The sequence below is a fragment of the Vidua chalybeata genome, chromosome 2 (genome assembly GCF_026979565.1).
Source record: "Vidua chalybeata isolate OUT-0048 chromosome 2, bVidCha1 merged haplotype, whole genome shotgun sequence".
Classification (NCBI taxonomy): Eukaryota; Metazoa; Chordata; class Aves; order Passeriformes; family Viduidae; genus Vidua; species Vidua chalybeata.
Window position 1 is genome coordinate 68407777 of NC_071531.1, and position 20384 is coordinate 68428160.

Sequence of the window (20384 nt, forward strand, 5' to 3'; positions counted from 1 at the left end):
AAGAGAGCATTAACTGATGTTATGATATATTACTAGAGTAATAGCCCAATGCCCCTTAATTAGAGGCTGCCTGCTAAGGTACACTCAGCAGGAGAAGAGTTAAGGTTGCATCTGTAACCTTAAATCTCACCTTACCAGGCTTGTGAGCGCTTAATAGTGTAACTTTAATGTGTTCTTATCAGAGCATTTTTATTGAGCCATTATTAACATTGGTTAGATACAATCTAGTGTTTCCCAGATCCCACTCATCCCCAGCCATTACCTGAGCCACACAGAACACAAGATTCAAAGGAAGCATTTAAGTCAACCTCTGCTATCGTTCTCCAGACACCCAGTGCTGCTAATTCCTTAGCAACTCCCTTAAATGGGACTTGAGTTTTAGTTGCTATCTTGCATGCCCTCAGCCAGGCTGCACTCTGAAGGAAATCCTCTACAGATAATTAATAAGTTCCCCCGACACTGCCTGCTCATTAATCTATTGTTTTAGTCCTCTAATTACTTTTGTCTGTTCAAGTTAACAGTCTCCTTCCCTCATCTTCCCCGGGTTTCATGCAGGAGATGCTGCACGGCAAATGCAGCATCTCCTTTTCTTTTCTTTCTGACTTTACTTTGTTCCCAAGTCCCTTACAGGCTCCGCTCTGTGCATGGACTCCAAGACCCATCTCGGCCTCTTGCAAGGAGTGACTTGCCTCTCCATGGGTCTGTATTTCACTTAAGTTATGGCACATGCAGCTCCAGGCATCCGAGATGAAGCTTGCTGAAGAAATATCTAGGGAACATGGGTATCCCTGTGTCGTCCCCTGGAAAGCTCCTAAGAGCCACAAGGAATCCTCCTCATAGCAGTCAAATGATTGCTATGGGGTCACTTAGAATTTCACAGCGCAAGGAAACCATCTACCTATATGTGCCTTGAGTTCCTTCTGTCACAGCAGCCTCTCCCCTACAGAGAGTTGGGCTGAGATGGAGTTTATTTCCCCAACACCAGACCTCAGAGCGCTGTGCTTTGCACTGGGAGCTAGAAAGGTGTTGATAACACACTGGTATTTTGTACTGCTTAGGGGTGCTGGCGCAGCATCAAGGCTGTCTCAGCATTTCCCCCTCACCAGCTGGCTGAGGATGACTGAGATCTTGGAAGGGGATGCAGCCAGGACATCTGACCCAAACTGACCAAAGGAATATTCCATACCATTAGGCATTTTTCCAGCAATAAAAGCCAAGAGAAAGGATGGGGGTATTCATTACGATGATGTTTGCCTTTTGAAGAAACCACTATATGTACTAAAGCCCAGCTTATTGAGAAGTGGCTGAAGATTTCCTGCTGGTGACAATTAGAGGGTAAAAATAAATATTTTGTTTTCCTTTGCTTCTGTAAGTGGCCTTTGCTTTTGCTTCCTCAAATTGCCTTTATCTTACCCACAAGGTTTTTCTATCTTATTTTTTTCCCATGCCCCATCCTGCTGAGGAGGTAGAGCAAGAGTGGCTTGGTGAACATCTGGCATCCAGCCAAGGTCAACCCACCACATACCCAAAGCCCAACAGTCAGCACAAATTAACTTTAAGTCCCTTGGGCAGAAGGGGAGACAGAAGCAGGATCCAATTATTTATTTGCTTGGAAGATGCCCAAGTACAGCAGAGATAAATGCAGTAGATAAAAACAAGTATGTCAGAGAGAGGCTGGAGTTGAAGGGTTTGGAGTCTGACCTGAGATTCTGCAGTTTGGGGAACTTCTGAAATTTTATCTTCTATCATGATTGACTCTAAAAATACTAAATCTTTCACTCTGTCATGTAGCTGTAGTTTAGCATGTACAGCCAGGGTTTAGACAGGTGTACAGAACCATGGCAGGTACTTTGCTTTTACTTTTCATGCTTACTGCTATGTTTCACAATTCTACCTTAAAGGAAATGCAAGCCTTTGAGGTTTGTGGGTAAGGCAGGTAAACATCACAAAGCTTATCTGTGCAGCAAACTGCATGGACAGATACCAGCATGGTGAACACACGAATAAACACACAGTCAAGTGCTCACAAATAATGCATGCAGCAGTGTGCACCTGCATACTCATGCAGCTTTTACAAATCTACAGGCTGCACAGCAGGTAAGGAGGGTGTCAGTGACATATGGCCACCATTACAGTGCTCGTAATTAGGATGATCCTGCCAGCAATTCTCAGCCAGGCGCATGCAATAGGGCAGTGACCCACAGGCACCTTTATGAGAAGCCTGAGGAGCCCCTGGGAGACTGCATTGCTCTTCCCTTTGCAGCAATCTCATCTCTTACCAGTGCCTTTCCTGGGATACAAGTCCAGACAAGGGGTGGCTCTTTGAATGTGCTCTACAGCACAATAGATATGGTCCTGTCCTCATTTCACGACCCTTCCAATCTGCCACTGTCCTCAGTCAATACAACTGAAATCTCCCACAATCACTGCCTTTTCCAGACCATCAATACCTGCATTACACTTTTCTACCTTGCAGATTGTACTGATCCTTTGGCAGGATATGCTTCTCTTTCCAATGGCTCAAGTCACTCCAAACGGGGCGTGAAATTCAAAGGCTGCATCAGACCACAGCTCCTGCTCTCCTGGATGGGCCTGCACTCCCCAGCCCCTCCCAGCCCCTCTGCTTTGCTCCTCTGCCGCAGTAACACTGCGCTGGGCAGTCACTGGGAGTTTATGAGAAAGAATGATTTGTTCAGCCAGTGCATGAAAAAATACAGAGTACATCAGAAGAGTCGTATTTTTCAGGTGCTGTTCTGAAAGAAAAGAGGATCTGAAGAAGAAATAAGAACAATGCTTTTGTACATGCACCTCCTAAGAAAAAGATAACCCCCTGAATCATGTTTCCAGTCTCTCACACTTTTCTTCAGACAGGAAAGGGAGCGATGTTGTGAAGACATATTTCTGAAAGGCTCAGAAAGGAGGCTGACAAAGCAAACAGAGCACAAGTGTTCACAACACCAGGGTCTGTCACAGCCTGGCGTTACTGAAATAGCTCAGTGCCTTCAGCTGGGAGACTCCCACTTCCACTACAACTGTATTCAGGCCTGGGAGAAAAGCTCCACACTGCAGGAGGCTGAGTGACATCTGACCTTGCTGAAACAGTTTCAGGATATCTTGCCCCTAAAGCTGGCTTTCTCTTTGCCATAGGTTATCTGCACATACAGGAGACTCTTGCAAATAATCTGCTTCTCCCTACATGCCACTCTTCTCTCTCACACTATTTTCCAGCTATCTCTAGAGCTGGAATATATAAGCAGCTTCATGATTAGGATTGGTGTGGGGGTGGAGACAGAGGCAAGAGACAGTAGGATAATTGTGCAAGAGATGCTTGAAGGGGTGAAGGCTTTGGGGCTGTCTGTAGGGAAACTCCCTCCAGATATCCTGTCCTGGCAGGAACTGTGTGCTGCAGTAGATGCTGTCATCTATGCTCACTGTGGTCCTGAGATGAGACACTAGGTCTGGCTCCAGTGCAGAATATATCAGGCACTGAAATCAGTGCAGCCCCTGAGATCACTTGTAGTCACATAACAGCATAATAGCAAAATGGTGGTCTCTCCCTTTAAATGAAAAAAAAAAAAAAAAAAAAAAAAAAAAAAAAAAAAAAAAGCATGGACCATAAGCTACTACCTTAACTTTCCCCTTTTATTAGTGTGTCTCTCTCCTACTGTGAAGTGAGAGTGAGAAATATGCTTGGCCTAAGTGAAACCACTTATAGATTACAGCTACAAGAGAAAAAAAAAATGCAGCATCCCCATTTTCTTCTTAAGGCTAGCTTTCTTAAGGATGTTTGAATTGCAACTATTCAATTTAACATGCTATGATTTTTTTCTCGCTTTAATTCACGATCAACCTCTCTGTATCTTTACAAGCACATTTAAATTTCCAGATGCAAGCTACAGCTGCAAATACAGAACTGCCAATGGGGAATATGACCTCCAGATGGCAGGGAGAATGGGACCCAGTCCTAAAATATCCACCTTTTCTCTGGTGAATCCAGAGAACCTCTGTCCCCAAACCAGCAGCTCCAAGCACAAAGGACCCAAAGCAGACTTGTGAGTTCAGATCACTAGAGGGAGACACAGCAACACACACATCCACACCTCATCAGTGTCCTGCACTCAGTAACCTTCTCTTCAGACGTTTTGTTTTACTGCAGTTGACTACCTGAGTGCTAAATGGTGTGTTTGGAGAACAAGGAAGGCTGGTAGGGAAGGCAGCCAGATGGACTGCATCTACCAGTCTCAGCAGGGCAGGCCTAGGAGACCTCTCCTCTTTTTGTCCTAGTCAGGACAAAAAAGTCCCTTGATTTTAATGGGACTTTTCCTAATGGGTAGGAATGATGGAGAATTGGAAAGTTCATTAAGTTGCTGTTGTGATCCTGCTCGTGAAAGCACATGGTGATTCCTTTTCCTGACATCATTTATTATGGGAGATTTTGAATACTCATCTTCTGGGGTGCTCAGTTTTCACTCCCACATCTAAACCCTCTGGGATCCTTCAAGACTGGCTCATGGAGGTAGGGGAGGAAAAGCACCTAGCTGTTCCTGGATGCCCCAGCTAAACAGGAGTGTCCCCAGTGAGTATCACTAAGCTTGAGGGTAGAGGCATAGCACTGCAAAGACAGTAATATTATAGCATGCAGTGAACTAGAAAAATCCTGCTTTTCTGTAGGTGGAGGAAAGTTTTCATATGGACACAATCCAGCTCAGCCTTTAAAATGCCATGGAAAAGACTTTAACAGCATGACCGACTAGAATTGGTACCCATCTGGGAAAAGATAAAAAGGAGGCAACTGTACCAGACTTCAATTTGCTGCAAAGAGCAACATTTTTATGTGACAGGAAGGCAACTAACTTCGTACAGAACTGCCACATCTTGCCAGCAGCACAGACAACCTTGCCAGAGGTGGAGCAGACAAGCACTGACCAGAAGACTCCACATGTTCCTCTCCAACCACTGCTGTAGGCAACAGGGTAAATTTCCTCCTCACAAAAGCTTTATTTGTCTGTTTCCCCATAAATGCCAAAATACTCATAAGGCCTTGCTCTCTCTCTCTGCCCTAGGACAGTAGAGAGAAATCAAAGTTGTCAAAAAAAAGGAACATTTCATGCATAAACAGTGTTTGTACTGAAACAGCATCACAGCCCACAGTAACCGAACGGAGCATTATTGCAAGATGATTACAAGAGGAAGGATCCCTGTGCAATGCATGTGTTGCTGGGCATAGAAGGAAGAAGGTAAAGTGTGCTGGGGAGACAGAGCCTTCACAACTTAAGTCTGTTACAGGTGAGGAAGGAGGCAATATGGATCTAACTTGTGGGCCCTAAGAAAAACAGACCTCTAAAAATATAAGAAATATCAAAAAAGTGTTAGTGGGAAGCAAGTAGAGGTTGAAACAACTTTGGATGCCTTCTGGAGAAGACCTGAAAAAGTTGAAAGCTTGGCTTGTTTCCCAGGCTCTTTATGAGCCAGCATCCTCTTCCCTTTTTTTTTTTTTTCTTTTTTTTTCCCTACATATTGGATAAGATGAAGACTAGCTCAAGCGAAAAAGGCATCTCAGAAAGTGTGCTAAAACAAACAGGGAGTGTATAAGAGGTAAAGTGAAAGGTCTCTGTGGAAGATGTTTTACCAGAAAGTATTTTGAAGTGAAAGAAGGAAAAAAAAAAAAAAAAAAAAAAAAAAAGAGGAAAAGGAGACCTGTTTAAAAAATCATCAGCTGCCTCAGTTGTTTTGTTAAACAAATACCTTGTAAACCTCAAGTTTCCTGAGACAGTTTCATGGGGAGAAGGTTGTGAAATTAGAAGAACTGGCACAGTAATGCCACAAATCCCCACCAAATCCAAACAAGAACCCCACCCCATGCCTCCCAAAACAAGGCTGCTTTTCTCTACAGCTGTTTTACTAAAGTTTTAGGAGAGCAGCAGAAAGATGGGCTAAATCCAAATGCTTTAGATAACCAGAAAATCTGCTTCCCACCGCTACCTACTGACCACAGGGCTGACTTGTGGTGATTCTACAGGAGGATTTTCTGCTTGTTACTTTCTTTGGGCATAAACTGTGTTTTCCTGTGCAACACAAAGTGAAGCAACAAGGCTTTGGACTTAGGCGGCAATGAGAAGCAAGCCAACACAAGACATAATGAGCAAAGTTGCCCATTGTGACCAATATGGCCTTCTTAACTCATGCCTTCAGAAAGCTCTCTGTCTCTGCTTGCTTCAATACTCAGCTCCACAAGGAGACTGGCATGCACTGAAGGAAAATACACAAGGGGGGGGGGTGTGAGATAATCTGTCTTTTTCACTTTAGGTCTTATCCTGATCTCTGAGCCCCAAAGCATGAAGTTTAACATCCTTTTCAACATCTTTATTGTGAATAAGAAGAATATCCAGATTTGTTCACATTATCCTCAGGAATACAGAAGCTGGTTGAGTCTTGCCAAGTTCTCATCTTTAAATAACTTTCCATGGCAATGATTTCTACAGCTGTTTATAAACATATTATATGTATACCATCTCAATTACACAGGGCATTGAGACACATTTCTGTATTCTCTATCCCTCCTAAATTTCCCAGGCTACGGTAAATTCCCTGAGACTCAATGTGAATTTCTAGCACCCTCTAGGGAGAATCAGACTGGCATATTTGACAAGCCTTCTCATCTCCTTTCGTTGTATGCTGTGACATGAAACTTGGGTGTTGCAATCAATACTTATCTGCTTTGCACTAGACTGGTTTTTCTTATGCTGTGATTACCACTGTAACAACTAAGCTCTTTTTCTGAGCCAAAGTGGGTTTCTTTAGACTGTCAGGGGGAATTTGGAAAAAATCCAGAGTGCTTTCTTCTCCATCAAGTGGCCTTGCTGGGCTGAGGCCAAGGAAGTTAGATCCAGAATGGGATACCTAGTGGCTTTATACAGGTTTCATACTCTGTAGCTTCTCTAGGAAAAGGGAATTGCTTGTTCCTCAGCTGGTAACTCAATCCCTCAACTTTAGTCAATATAGCTTTGTCTCCCTGTCACCAGCTCTCGGGCTGTCATCAGCACGGGTGCTAAAGGCATTTCCCAGAGCACCCATGAGCAAGGCCCTTGGGAAGGCTTCAATCACTGATGCTTTGTGGCAAAGAAGCAGAAACACAAATGTTTCTCCTCTTGTGAGCTCAAGTACAAGCTTCTCAGCACAGAAGATGGCTTTTTCTTCTGCTTTTGCCTGCCCACGCACAGCAAAAGGATTGGCAGTGAGATCTCTTGTAATCCCAAGACCTTCTAACAACTGTTCACATTCATATTGCTGCAAACCTGATTCACAAGAGGCCACTCTTTAGGGCTTCTCTTTAGAGTTTATTGGTAAGGATATGAATGTACATTAATTTTTCTTCTTCCCAGAAAGCTCTTTTTCAGTCAACCAGGCACCTAGCTTGGCTCTGAATAAGACACAGAGATGAGAAATGATAAATTATACTCTGGACTATGATCTCAGCAGCTTACAGGTAGGGAGAAGACACATTAGCCTGAATAAACATAAGTCAGTAGAGACAATGAGTAAAACTAAAATGGGCTTGAAATTACTGCAGTATTTTCTTGACTGTGTTGGTTGTTATCCTGGTGCAATGTACAGGGAAAAAAGAGCTCCTTCTAACATACTCACAGATGGGTAGGCTGACTGTGGTATCCCTCACAGACCATGTAAGTGTGATAAGTGATAAATGGTCCTGTGTCAGGACCTTGTCCAAGATGTGGTTCTGCTATGGGATATTTGAGGATATTGCATTCAGTGACAAAAAATAATCTATGCCTTTGTGGGGCATGGATTAGGCAGGTTATAAGCTAATATTAAGGAGAGTAAAACAGGGTACCACCCAGTCTTGGTACAAAGAATCTGGGCTTTGTCCCTTTCAAGAGATGAGACTATGGAGTGTTCCCTAGTGAAGTATTCCTAACGCTGACAACTGCTAATTCATGCAGGCTGCATAGGGCATCATCAATACTCACCCCCACTCCAACTGAACACATCATAGTTTCCTGACAAATCCAGTTCAGATTTTCAGTTTTACAGTCTTTTCTATGGCTTACCATCACAAACCAGGGTGGCAAAAGTCATCAGGTATGGCAGGCTTAACAGGCCTGCAGCTGTGTCTTGAACCACAGGAATGGGATCAGACTATGTTCAGGGAGGGATGTGCTGGCCTGCTGCTGGAAGGTGCAGGTCAGTGATCCCAGAAAAGAGCTCTGCTAGCTGGAGGAGAAGAGCTAATGAAGCTGTTTGTGCTCCCAGACAATGCCTGTTAAATTATCCACAACTACTCTGACCAGGTTGCCAATGTCCTACAGAACAATGGCCTGTCAGGTGAGAAAGAAAAGGGTCTGTGTGACTCTCTTCACCTGCTCCGTCAAAATACAATCTACCAATCATCTGAAGAGGAATGTAAGAGGAGAGCAAGGACTTGCATCGTTCCAAGGAATGTCATTCCTGCTTCCATCAAATTAAAGGTGATCTGTATCGTCATTTGCCATTGAATTATTAAAGTATCTTTCCCCTTACCTGCCTTCCTCCTAGGTGTCAGTGCTACAGTCATCAACCTCAGTCACACTTCAGCTTTCTCACAGGGTTAGGAGAGGTTTTTTTCCTGTGGGCTGCTTGAGGGTATCAGGACTTATAGTTGAAGTGAGAAAAATGTCTGGTTCAACTGCTCACTGAAGAACCAGTACAGGAAGCAACACAGCAGTTTATAAATCAATTTTTTTACTTCCCAGATAGGCAGATAAGTAAGCTATGATTTCAGCATTTAAATGAACTATTACATGAATTCATACCTTCTCTGCCTAAGTACCAACACTGCCTTCCTTTTGCATTTGTATCTTCCACTTCCCAGCCAACAAGAATTAAATCAGTTCTGTGGTCCTAACCCAGGTAATTAGCCAACAAACTCTATTGATAAAGTCAATGAATGAAAGAAACAGCAGACAAAGTTGCTAATGAACTCCTTGAGGAGAGCGCACAGAGAAAAAGTAATTTGGCCCTCTTGCCCCCTGAAAGGGGTTTAATTTCACTATCTGGCCATTCAAAACCTCCCACACAAGCTCAATAACACTCTTTCTTCCAGTTCTGCACTCACAAGTTTAACCATGAAAAAAATTGAAGGAGAGAGATATATTTTAGGAACCTTTACAATGATCTAAAATAGCTCTTTGATGCATAGCAGATGTCTTCAGAAATCGCATAAATGGAGCCAAAATGCCTTGCACTTCTGGAAAAGGGAGATTCCGAGATAAGACATGTTTCCAACTGCAGCAGCTCTGGAAGGGATTTGGAATTTATATTAATTGTCAACCTCAAGGAAAACATTTAAAATAAATCCTTCTGTCTCCCATTTTGAGACAAGTGTCTTACTGGGCTTTATGCTGCTCAAAGACCTGATGTCTGCCTGAAAGCAGTTCCTCTGTATCTCTAAAAGACAGCAGATGGGTTCAGATGGGGAAAAAGAAAGAACCACAATCAGTAACACATGGAAGTGACAGACTGAGGACTGCCTGCCCTTCATCATAACCTCTAGTTTGTTACACAGGAGGTGCTTGGCAGGCTTCACTGTAGGGAGGAGGACTGAGGAGGGATTGGAAAGGAGTCAGTGAGATGGTGCTGAGGGATGCTAACAAGGCAACATCTCTGAGACACGCAGCATGGGAGAAAAAATGTGAAGGGACATGCTGGAAAACTGAACAACAGAGCCAAGAAAACTGTCCCTACGGTCACAGTAGGGATGGGATTCTTCAGTTCTGTTGCTAGCTGTGGGGATAGCCAGAGTGAGGATTTGTTCTGTGGAGACTTTTGTAAAGAGGCAAAAAAAAAAAAAAAAAAAAAAAAAAAAAAAAAAAAAAAAAAAAAAAAATCTGTGTCTGATACAGTGAAGTAGGTGGTAAAAATGAAAAACTCCCACAAAGCAGCAACAGTAAAAATGATGAGCCAAGACAAGAATCTTCTAACTGCTCTGAAGAATGCAACTCTTGTGTACCAGGTCTTAGATTTCATGAAAATTTAACACTCTTAACTCAGGCTGTGCTTAGAGAGTGGCTAGGGAGTATCTTTTAGTTGGATACAAGAAAGAGAACCAATGCAGCAGTTATATGGAAGATTTGATATGAAGTAAACCTTAAGATCAGAAATACCAGAGCTAGAAGATTCTATATACATAATCAAAGATGAAAAAAAATAAGTTCTCCTATGCATACAAATGGCACAGTCATACTTAATTCTGAAAAAAACAGAAGAGAAGAGTCAGGTAGTGATGATAATACCACAGAGGACTAGTGTTCCTCTAATCAGCCTTGCTCTCACTTCTTCCTGGCAGGCTTTCCTCATCTTTTTTTCTCTTGGCATTGAAAGAAGAAGAAATGGGTCAGAAATACAGACTGCATATCTAGCTTTCATATACCTGAAAGCTCAGGAGAACTTTGGTTTGGCTGAAGAGACAAGACAGGAAATCTAAGTAACCCCAATCTCAACTACAGGCTCCAAATCCAGGGGGTTCTGGATGTAGCCTTTAGCTCTGTTCCAATGTGTCATTCTACCTCTCTCTCCCCAACTTTCTTTCTGAAAGACTCTCCCCTTTTCTGGCTGCTGAACTGCAGTAGAAAGCTGGACTATCTGTAGCACATGCAGAATATTCTCTGCCTTCCTCAAATCCTCTTTAACCCTTTACATGTATGGGAATATCACAGAAGATCATTCATATGGGGCTAATTGATGTTTTCCCCATGCATTTTAGATTAAAGAGTATCTGATAGGAAAAGAAGTCAGCTAAAGAGTTTTTCTTTCCTCCAAGGACATGATATGAAGGGATAGACACCTATCTCTTGTTCTCATCCTACTGTTAAGTCTTTAGGGGTTAAAGGTTTCCTTGCAACCCAACCTGCTAACCCCACAGAGTCTGGCTACTAAGAGACATTCTCCTCCCAACCTTGCCACATCCTTAAGCATGGAGGGCACAGTCAGATAGCAGAACAAAGATGGTGAGATCTCCTTTATTCTGTTACCATCCTGCTCTTCACTCACCTTGAAGATCAATTGCCTTCTTTACTCAACTCAGAAGACACAATTCTTCTGGCTGTCTGCCAAAGTGGAGAGCAGTATGAAAGAAACTGGGCCACTGTTTGCCTCTCCCTTTTAAGGCAAATCAGTAGGAAGCAAATCCTATGGTTTTCAGAAAGAACCTTTTTTATGCAGTGTCTCAACAGAAATCCTTTTCCCTCAGTCTAGCACCAGCAGCATTTCATCTCCATCGCTGTGTTGTGCATTACCAGCAGTAGAGACTGGGACAACTAGATGAAGACCTAAGCTAATAGAATTACAGGTCCAATTCTGCAGAGCATCTATTGAAGTAATTTCATTTGTTCACTTGGAAAACCTGGTTATTGTGCCTGGGAATTCACACTGCAAAACAAGCTTGAAGTGCACTTAAGATTCTTGCCACTTTTCTATAGCTGCCTATATTGCTACTGAAATTTTCTTTGATGCTGGAAGAGAATGGAACTACTGTACAGTTCACAAATTGAATCCAGTTGGATTTCTTACCTGTAGGAGTGAGGTGCCTCCAGGTGATGACAGGCTCAGGACGCCCATTTGCCATGCAAACCAGGGTCACATTGCTGCCCTCATTCACGGTGATGTCCGAGGAGATATTGGAGATCTTTGGTGGAACTGTGAAGACAAAAGAAAGCTTGACCTTGTTATAAGCAGAATCATGGAGGGCAGCTTGCCTGGCTTAATCATCTACCAACCTATTAACCAGACCCAGCCAGAAACTCATCTCACAGGCTGCACCCCTCTCACTACTAGCTGGGTTTCTGAAATTACATCAGAGTAGTATGTACTGGTGTGTAGTTTGTATTTTAAGAGTCTACAGCTAGAAAGGGCCTGTGCTGCAACTGCAATGCTTTGTGTTTGGACAAGTTTGGGGGTATTCATAAAATGACCTCTCAGGACTTGCCTGCCTACCTCAAGGCTGCATGGAAGGGATCAGCAGGCACCAAGTATCATCCTAGCTAATTTTTACATTCCAGGGAGTCCCAGATGGAGTCCTACATCCTCCTGCAGGATGCCAGGCTTCAAGGCATTGACTCAAAGAGTGTGTTAGTTATTGGTTTCTGTGATACCTTTCAGCCAAGAGGGATCCTCCATGGGCTACCTGAAGTAATTAGCTTCTGGATGACTGCACCACACATGGCAGACCACCAAAGGCACAGCAGAATCTTTAAGATTCACAAGATCAGCCATGACTTGGGCATTCAAGATCCTTAAAAACTTTCCAGGCTAAGTTTGTGTCATGGCTCCAGAGAGACCATGAATTGGGACCTGAACAGGCACTTCCAGGTGTGGAGTGTGCCACCTCCAGGTGTGGAGCTGTTGCAGTCTTTCCTTTCTCACATCCATGTCTTGCTTCCATGCTTCACACCCCATGTCAGGTGGTGAGGGATTTTCACTAAAAAGGAATCCTTGATTTTTTTTGTAATATATTTTCAGCTTCCAAATTTGTGTGTAGTGAGGAATGAAACAACATCATTTTCTGCTTTGCTTACCACAGAGTAAAGAGACAGGAGCTCCCTCGTCCCCCTCCCTGGCAGGAGTGGCTGATGGTCCGTTTGAGGCAACACTGCCTATAAGCTAGGTGGGGAAAAGGAAATGAAGCCTGGAAAGAGCAACTCACTACTTCCAGCTGTGTTGCTGGATTCACATGAATGCTGTTTACAACCCACAGCTCATTAGCCCTTCTCTGTAGGCCCCAAACTCATGGACAACGTTTGAGTATCTATGACCATGGGACCCCCTTGGAGGAAGAGAACCTGTTGAGCAAAGTGAGGCATCTATTTTCCAACAGGCTCACTCACCCAGGCAAGGAGGGATTTAAGCCAGGCGCACTGGGGAAGGATTGCTGTGATCTGTGGACAAGTGATAATGCAGAGGGCAGTGAGGGAGCAGCTGGGGGGCAACACAATGGGGAAGCCTTTTGCACGCCTTGGGAAAGCAGGACAGCTGGGGGTCCACCTCAAATGCCTGTGCAGCAGTGCAAGTAGCATGGTGGAAAAACAGGAGGAATCAGATGTTCACACGGATTCACAGTGGATATGTGTGAAAAACCATTGGGATGAAAGAGCTGGGGTAAGACAGCTCTTAGGACTGGCCTGTAACTCAGATACAGGCTTTCTAAGGAAGACAGGTGGGAAAGAAGAGGAAAAGAAATGCAAAGCAGTGGCTGGCATGTACCCAGCTCTGGATGGTGAACTAGCTCAGATGTAAGCATCACTGGATATCACAGTGCCACCCCTGTTCCTTGGTTAAGAAGAGGCGATACTACTTTAGACAGGTAGAATAAGTCTCGTAGTAACAGTCCCTCTTTAGGGACCAACCATCTTGATATTTTCTGGAAGGGAGAAAGTGCTAGGCTCAAGCAGTCCAGGACACGTGGGGGTCCTTCAGGTTCAGCATGAGTTAGCAGTATGCTCTTGCAGTGAAGAACAAGCATCCTGGGTTGTATTAGCAAGAGTGTAACCCCCCGAGTGGAGGGAAGAGTCTAAAACCCTTTACATGGTGCTTATTAGACAGCATCTCAGGCACTCAATCAGTGTTGGGCTCCCCAGTACAAGAAGGCATCAACACACTGGACCAAGTCCACTGGAAGGCTCCCAAGATGGTCAGAGGGCTATAGCACATGACTTCCCATGAGAAGGGTCTAAGAGAGATGGGTCTCTTCAGTCTGAAGAAGAGAAGGCTGAGGGAGATCTTATTGCTCTCTACAAAAAGTGAGTGGGAATGTACAGAAAAGAGACAGGCAGGCTTTTCTCAGAGGTGCACAGTGAACATTGAAAAGCAGCTAACATGAGCTGCAATGTAAGGAAGATTCTGACTCAAGGAAAAAGCTTTTACTTTCAAAAAGTCAAGACAGGAAAGGGCTCCTCAGAGAGGGGACAAAAACTCATCCCTGGAGATACAGAAAACTTGCCTTCTTTCTTTCCCAGTGGATGAGGGGAATACACTGTCCCATGGCTCAGGACAGACCTACACATTGTTCCAGCCAGCAGATCTGCAGGCTGGTAGAGTCCTGAAAGTTCTGGTGCCAAAATCCAAACTGCTACCCTTACTTACTGGGAACAAAGCAACTTGGAGGGCCACCTCAGACCTGATAGAAGACCAACATGCACAGGAGAGGACAGAGGGGCTTAGCCTGGAAAGAACATCAGGGCTGCTATTTCTGCAAAAGTTGTGGTCCAGGTGTTCTGTCAGGGGACACAACGAGAGTGACTTTGGAGCATCCTCAGCACAACTTCTCCATTGCATTGGCAAACCTGGGTAAGCAGAGCCCAGGAGTAAAACCAGTGACTATGCTACATTTTGGGAATATTACTGTAACCTCAAGGGGTTAACATTTGCATAAGGAAAAAAAGCCGTGCAGCAAACCAAGAAGGACTAAACTGAAGCAGGACTAGCAGGTGAAGCTATGGGCCAGTGTGAAGTCCTAGTAGAATGGTGCAATGCCAGCCAAAATGGCTGAGGAGAGAGCAGCAAAAGCCACTAAGGGCAGCAGCAGAGCTCCAGCTGGGACATATATAAACTACTGCTCTCCAAAGCTGTCAAGACATTTTACTTCAAAGAGGATCAAGTAAACTCAGCCAGTACAAGCAGTTTTGACCATGCCTACCGAATGCCCAAGAGGAAGAGCATGTGTCCAGATGGTCATATCTGTCTTGCCACTTTTTCAGATGAGGGTGAAAAGGACATCCAAGGCTGAAATCCTGTTAGGTTCCTTTCAGCTACCACCTCGGTCAGAAGGTAAGAAAAGGCTAAGACAAGGGGGAATAGGGCAGGAAATAATTTCCCTCTAAATTTAAAACCTGGCTTGGCTTCATCTATTTAGAATCCAAAGCCAGTGGACAACAATTTCACTCAGATAAAAAGTCAGAGACTTTTAATTTTCAGGGCGTCAAGCCAGCATGTTAAAATGCCAAAACTGTCAGCACCACCAACAGTTAGCATTGCCTCCTTGGCACTTGTCATTACTTTGCACACACCTTTTTAGGACAACCTTAAAATGAGAAGCTTTGACCTTATTATTTTTCCCCATGTGTGGGTTGTATTATGTTTTCACAAGTCCTAGACTGCTGGAAGAAGGATTGTTGAGAATAAAACCTCCTGGGACCAGAATCTACTGGGTGTCATAGCCTCCATTTGCCCAGCCATCTCCTGTTAACCCTCAAGTGGAAAATTCTTTTGTGAGTGGCCTCTCTGAACTATTAGCAGAGGCAAACCCACAGGCTGCAGCCTCACAGAAGGGCAAATGCTACAGCTCAACAGCACTTACAGGCATTTTCATTATTTGACTAACAGCTTTTTACTTCAGGGGAAATCAGGCTGCTGCTGCTGGACCCCTCTGGCTTCAAGGACCATGGGAAAGCACTGCCAGGGTCTTAGGTACTGCTGAAAAAGATAAGATTGCCATATTTTTTCTGCTTTTTCAGTGTAAATCACTTGGAGTATTCACTACAGTGTGCTTAGAATGCCCCTAGTTGGGGTGGGGAGCAGAGCCAGACATGAAAGGGAGCACACTGTAGTACCCTACTCCTCCATCCCCAGAGAGGGAGGATGTCCCACCCACAGCAGGGACTCTCCGTCTCTGGAGAGATGGGAGTGAACCCTGAGAAGAATGGCTTAAAACTCACATATTTGTTTCTTCTGCATTTCACATCTATAGGACAAGGCTGATGCCAGCCCAGCATCTCATCTTCCACATCACTGACAGCAAATAACAAATCCCAAAGTAACCAGTGTCCATTCTCCATGAAAGAAGCTCACATTGGAAGAGAAGGAGAGCTGCAAGGCAGGAGTGAGACAAGGGCAGAGATACTGTGGGGTGCCCTGGACTGGGAGGGCTGCAGGGCAGGAGGGGTACAAGGTCAGAGCTGGTGTGGGAGATTTTAAGTCCCAAAAAAGATACAGTGACAGAGCTAGGTAGAACAGGCTTGTGCAGAAACAGCTTGCACCGAGGGTGTTCTAGTTAATTGCCGTCAATCCTTCACTTCATGACAACTGCAACTCACATTAATTTAAATAATAAGAAAGACTGAGACATGAAATATAGATCATGCTCCCCCAGCACAATCACTGTTGCTCTCCAGATGAAAACAGGTGATTTGTTTCCACAAAAACACCCGCTATAGCAGTTATTACAGACCAGGGGCTGCATACGCAAGGCAGCAAGGAAACCACAAACAAGCAAACACACAAACATCTGCTGCTGTTATCCTTGACTTTTATGACCAAAGCTCTTCAGAGCTCAAAACTCCTCCTGAGATATTACCTGGGATGGTGTGGGTGGGCTGGATCAATGTTCTGATTCAAGGCTATGGAAGGAGGCAAAGAGCAGTGTACACCCCTAATGTCAGTAAATGAATGAGCCCAAAGGTTCAGAGACACAAGTTCATATGCAGGAGACAAGCTCCTTAGTGCCTTTCCAGGAGTGCAATGGGGGATGGAATAAGAAAGTATCAAGGCCACCCTTGCTAAAGGACCGCTTCTAGAGATCTTTTCCTTATGTTTATGCTGAACCTGACTCATGCCACAGCTCCCAGACAGTTCAGATACCTGTCTTTTGATCAGAGCACCTAGACACAGCAAAAGCATAAAGTGGCAGGAATGGGAACCACTGCTTAGCAGAAGTTGTACAAGGGGTACTTACAGGCTGGGGGCACTAGTCCCTGGCTCCTGCACTGATGGCACTCTGCTTTCATGATGCTTCACATGACACCTCAATGCAGCAGGAGGTTGGGTTTGTGAGAAAAGGGCAGGAAGTACCGGACTAGGAACTCAACTTGGATACAACAATAAAAAATGCAAACACAGGGAGAGTGGACACTTAGGTGGAAAATTCTGAGCTGCGTAAATGCACTCACATGAAATTCAGTCAGATGCCTGGACTCCTCCCTTTGGGTAAACAGTGTCTTACATCTAAGACCCTTGGATTGAGCTTTCCACTGTGGGGCAGCTACTCCCCAGTCTCCAATTCCAAGACTGCTCAACAGTACAGTATTTTGTCAATAAGTCACAAAATACATTAAAAAAATACAGCTCTTATTCCCAGTCTACAGACCTATAGTACAGCAAAAGCTATTTAATACCTCCAAGACACAGATGCAAACAGTATTGCAACTGCCTAAGAAAGCCCATAAGCTTCATTTTAAGTGGTCTAACTGCTAGTCCGAGAAAGGGCACCTTGGATACAAATGGAAAAATTCTCAATTCCTTCCATATATCCTCATTAGTTGCTTCCTCCAGTCTATTTCCTTCCTCTCTATAGGCAAGTAGGACCCCCATCTGTTGGATAAAATTAAGAGTCCCACCCACTAATACACAGGAGACACCAGCTCTCAGGGCAAAAAAAAAAGAAAACATCAGGACTTCTCTCCAAAGTCAAAGGAACTTTGGAGCCACTAAAACCCTCCCCAGGTGCCTATCAATTAGCCTTGAGAGAGTCCTTATTTCCTTGTCCCCAGATCCCAATTAACAGCACTTTATATAAAACACTAATAAGCCCCAAGGTAGAGGTAGGGGGGATGCTGACCATCATATGGTCCTTCAATGCTTTAGAACAGCCACCTTGCTCACCACAATTAGCGGCCCTTTCCTGGGGCAATTAATTGACAGCAAATTGGCCTCATTAGTCATTGTTTAGTTAAAGTGTTTAGTGGTGAAAAGAGAACCTGAAGAAGGGGCTGAGCTGCTAAACACAACTAAATGGTTTAATTTCCCTCTTGTGTGTGCAGCAGGCTAATCACAGCTCTTTACAGCCCTAACAAGAAACAGCTTGTTGATGCTAAAGTCCGCAAAGGGAGCAAGCTGAGGGCTGGAAAGTAAAATCCAGACACCCTTTGGGATGCGGCATGGTAATGTTTCTGAAGCATTCTACAGAAGAAATGCGACATCAGACCCAAGATGTGTTTTTTACGGTCTGATTCACGCTGCAGCCTCAGCCAGAGGGAGACGAAGCTGTCAGCAGAGCGAGAGGGCAGAGAAGGAAGTTGCTGAACTTCATTAAAGAGAGCAGACTCTGAAAGAGCCTTCTGACCTTCCACTCTGCTAGGCTTGTTTCACTCTGCCAATGCCTCACTCAGCATTAAAGCTTCTGTGAAGTAGAGGCAAATGCTGAAGGCTTGGTTTTGTTTTTTAATCCCCTGGGAACCAAAAACCTCTCAAAATACACTACAGAGTTTTCACAAGGTGTAAAAATTCCCTCTTTATCGTGTCTGAAAGGGAGTGCCTCATCACGTGGCCTTTAGGGAAGAGTCTATGACAGCCAGAGCATGGAAACCAGTTTAAAAGATCTGCAGTTCCCAACCTATGGTGTGCTCCCCCACTGCTCTGCACCGCTGGAGCTGATCTCCATCAAGCATCACTGCTGATGCCAAGAGAGGCCAGGCAGAAGAGGCACAGGGGTTGCTAGCTTGGGCCTTGCATCTTGGTGAACTCCCCCCATCATACCGCTGAGCCTCACCCGCTGAGACGCCAGGCAGGAAATGGTTTAAAATCCAGATGGGGACTGCATATCGCACTGCCTAGGAGCAGAGAAGCAGACAGGATCCTGTAAATCAAAGCCATGTGCAAAGCTACCCATGAGCTGGGTAGCACGTCAGAGCACACCACACTGGAGAGTAAGAGCTTACAAGCTAAAACATTTTGTCTAAAGGAATGTTCTGCCTCATTCAATAGTGTCTGGACTATTTTTTCCACATAACATTGTATGGGAAGCCCTTCCAGTACATTCTTTCTTTCTTAGCAGAGAGCAGCACAGAGTGTGAACGTGTTGCACTGTCCCATTCCTGAGCTGTTGGAAAAGACAGCACAGAACTGGGTTCAATTCCTTACACTCTTTATCACTGATTTTAGACAAGTTTTTAGAAACTTGTCTCCATGAAATTTTCAGGAGAGAAATTATTTAGCTTCCACACTGAGAGAAACACAGAAAAGAACATCTTAAATCTCAAGCCAGCCTTGTTTATCAGTGCACTAAGGTGACAGTATAGGTCAGGGTTAAAAGCAGTCTCACTCCTGTTCGTAGCCCAGCACCTCCACTTCAAAACTGGATGCCAGCTTTGCACTCTAAAGCAGTTCCAGCTCTGAGCCTGAGCTCCAGCTTTTACCCAGTGCTGATTGCATTTCACCCACACCTGGCTTTTTGGTGTGCCCTCACCAAGCACAGGTTTGCAGAACCCACATTTTTGGATCCTGATGTAGTCCAGGAGAGCAGGTTCCCAGTTGTGTGCTCAGCATGTAAATGAAAGCACAAAACACAAGTCAGGCATATGCCAAATATCCGCTTATCACCAGATTTGCACCTCTGCGTATGAAGTTCTTTGCTACTAACCTTCCCTGTCTTTTCTATTAACATACTGAATTTATGCCACTCATCTGCAGTTTCTGTCTTTGAAGCACTGCTCTGTGCACTTGCTGTTTGTGTTGCTACGGTTCTTTCCGCTTGTAAAACTGACTTCAAGAGCTTTATGGCTAACCCTCCTAGAGGATCCTGCTGTGACAACACAGCCTTCCTCACAGGACATGTGTAAACAACAACAGAAGTGCTTGCCATGCTAATCCCCAGGGATTAACTCTTGGAATGCCACCTAATCCCAAACATTTTAAGGACTGCAGATGTACACAGCTTTTGGTCTTTGTTTCAAGTGTGTTTACATATCCCCTTAGACTGTTCTTTTTAAATCTGGTAAGTATTTACTTTTGGGACTGAAACAATATAAAATCTTTCTTTCTGCAGACATAATCAGCCATCGTGGAAGAGAAATCCTGTGAGAAAAGTTGTCCTTAGTGTCCAGGTCCTCCAAAGATATTTCTGAGAATTTTCTTAAGAAGAACTTTTTCATAGGAACATTAAGCATGTTGGATGTATATGGCATGCAACTGAGTCAAATATGCAGCCCTTCTAGGCCTTGATTCAAAGCCAAGGAAGCTTCTCCTTTGATGTTGTTCACCTCTGGACAAGTCCTTATACACCAAGAATGGATGATGGCTTCAAGGAAATGCAGCCAAAACAGGGATGCTTTATTAGCCAGTTGAGGGGAAAAAAAAAACAAACCAAACCAAACCAAACCAAAAAAAACCAAACAACCAAACAAAAAAAACCCCACAAAAACAAACAAACAAACAAACCAAAACAAACAAACAAAACAAACAAACAAACAGACCAAAAAAAAACAACCTAAAAGATTGTGGGTTTTTAACGGAGTCTCAGCAGCCCTTGGCTCCTGCCTGTTAACTCCTTCTTTGGGACATAGACTAGGAAGTACTGACCAGGTATGAGGAGAAAAAAATAACAGAGAAAAGCCGATGTCATT

The 20384-nt window shown here is 44.2% G+C and overlaps 1 protein-coding gene across 9 annotated transcripts in view; it reads right to left on the bottom strand.

Annotated features, from left to right (window-relative positions):
* The window catches only part of LSAMP (limbic system associated membrane protein), an 888518-nt gene that overhangs the window by 103191 nt on the left and 764943 nt on the right, over nucleotides 1-20384 (bottom strand). For all 9 annotated transcript variants that reach the window (XM_053931674.1, XM_053931651.1, XM_053931642.1 and 6 more), the window contains one exon: nucleotides 11566-11691. In XM_053931674.1, the coding sequence (XP_053787649.1) occupies nucleotides 11566-11691 (126 nt within the window). The remainder of the gene's footprint in view (nucleotides 1-11565; nucleotides 11692-20384) is intronic.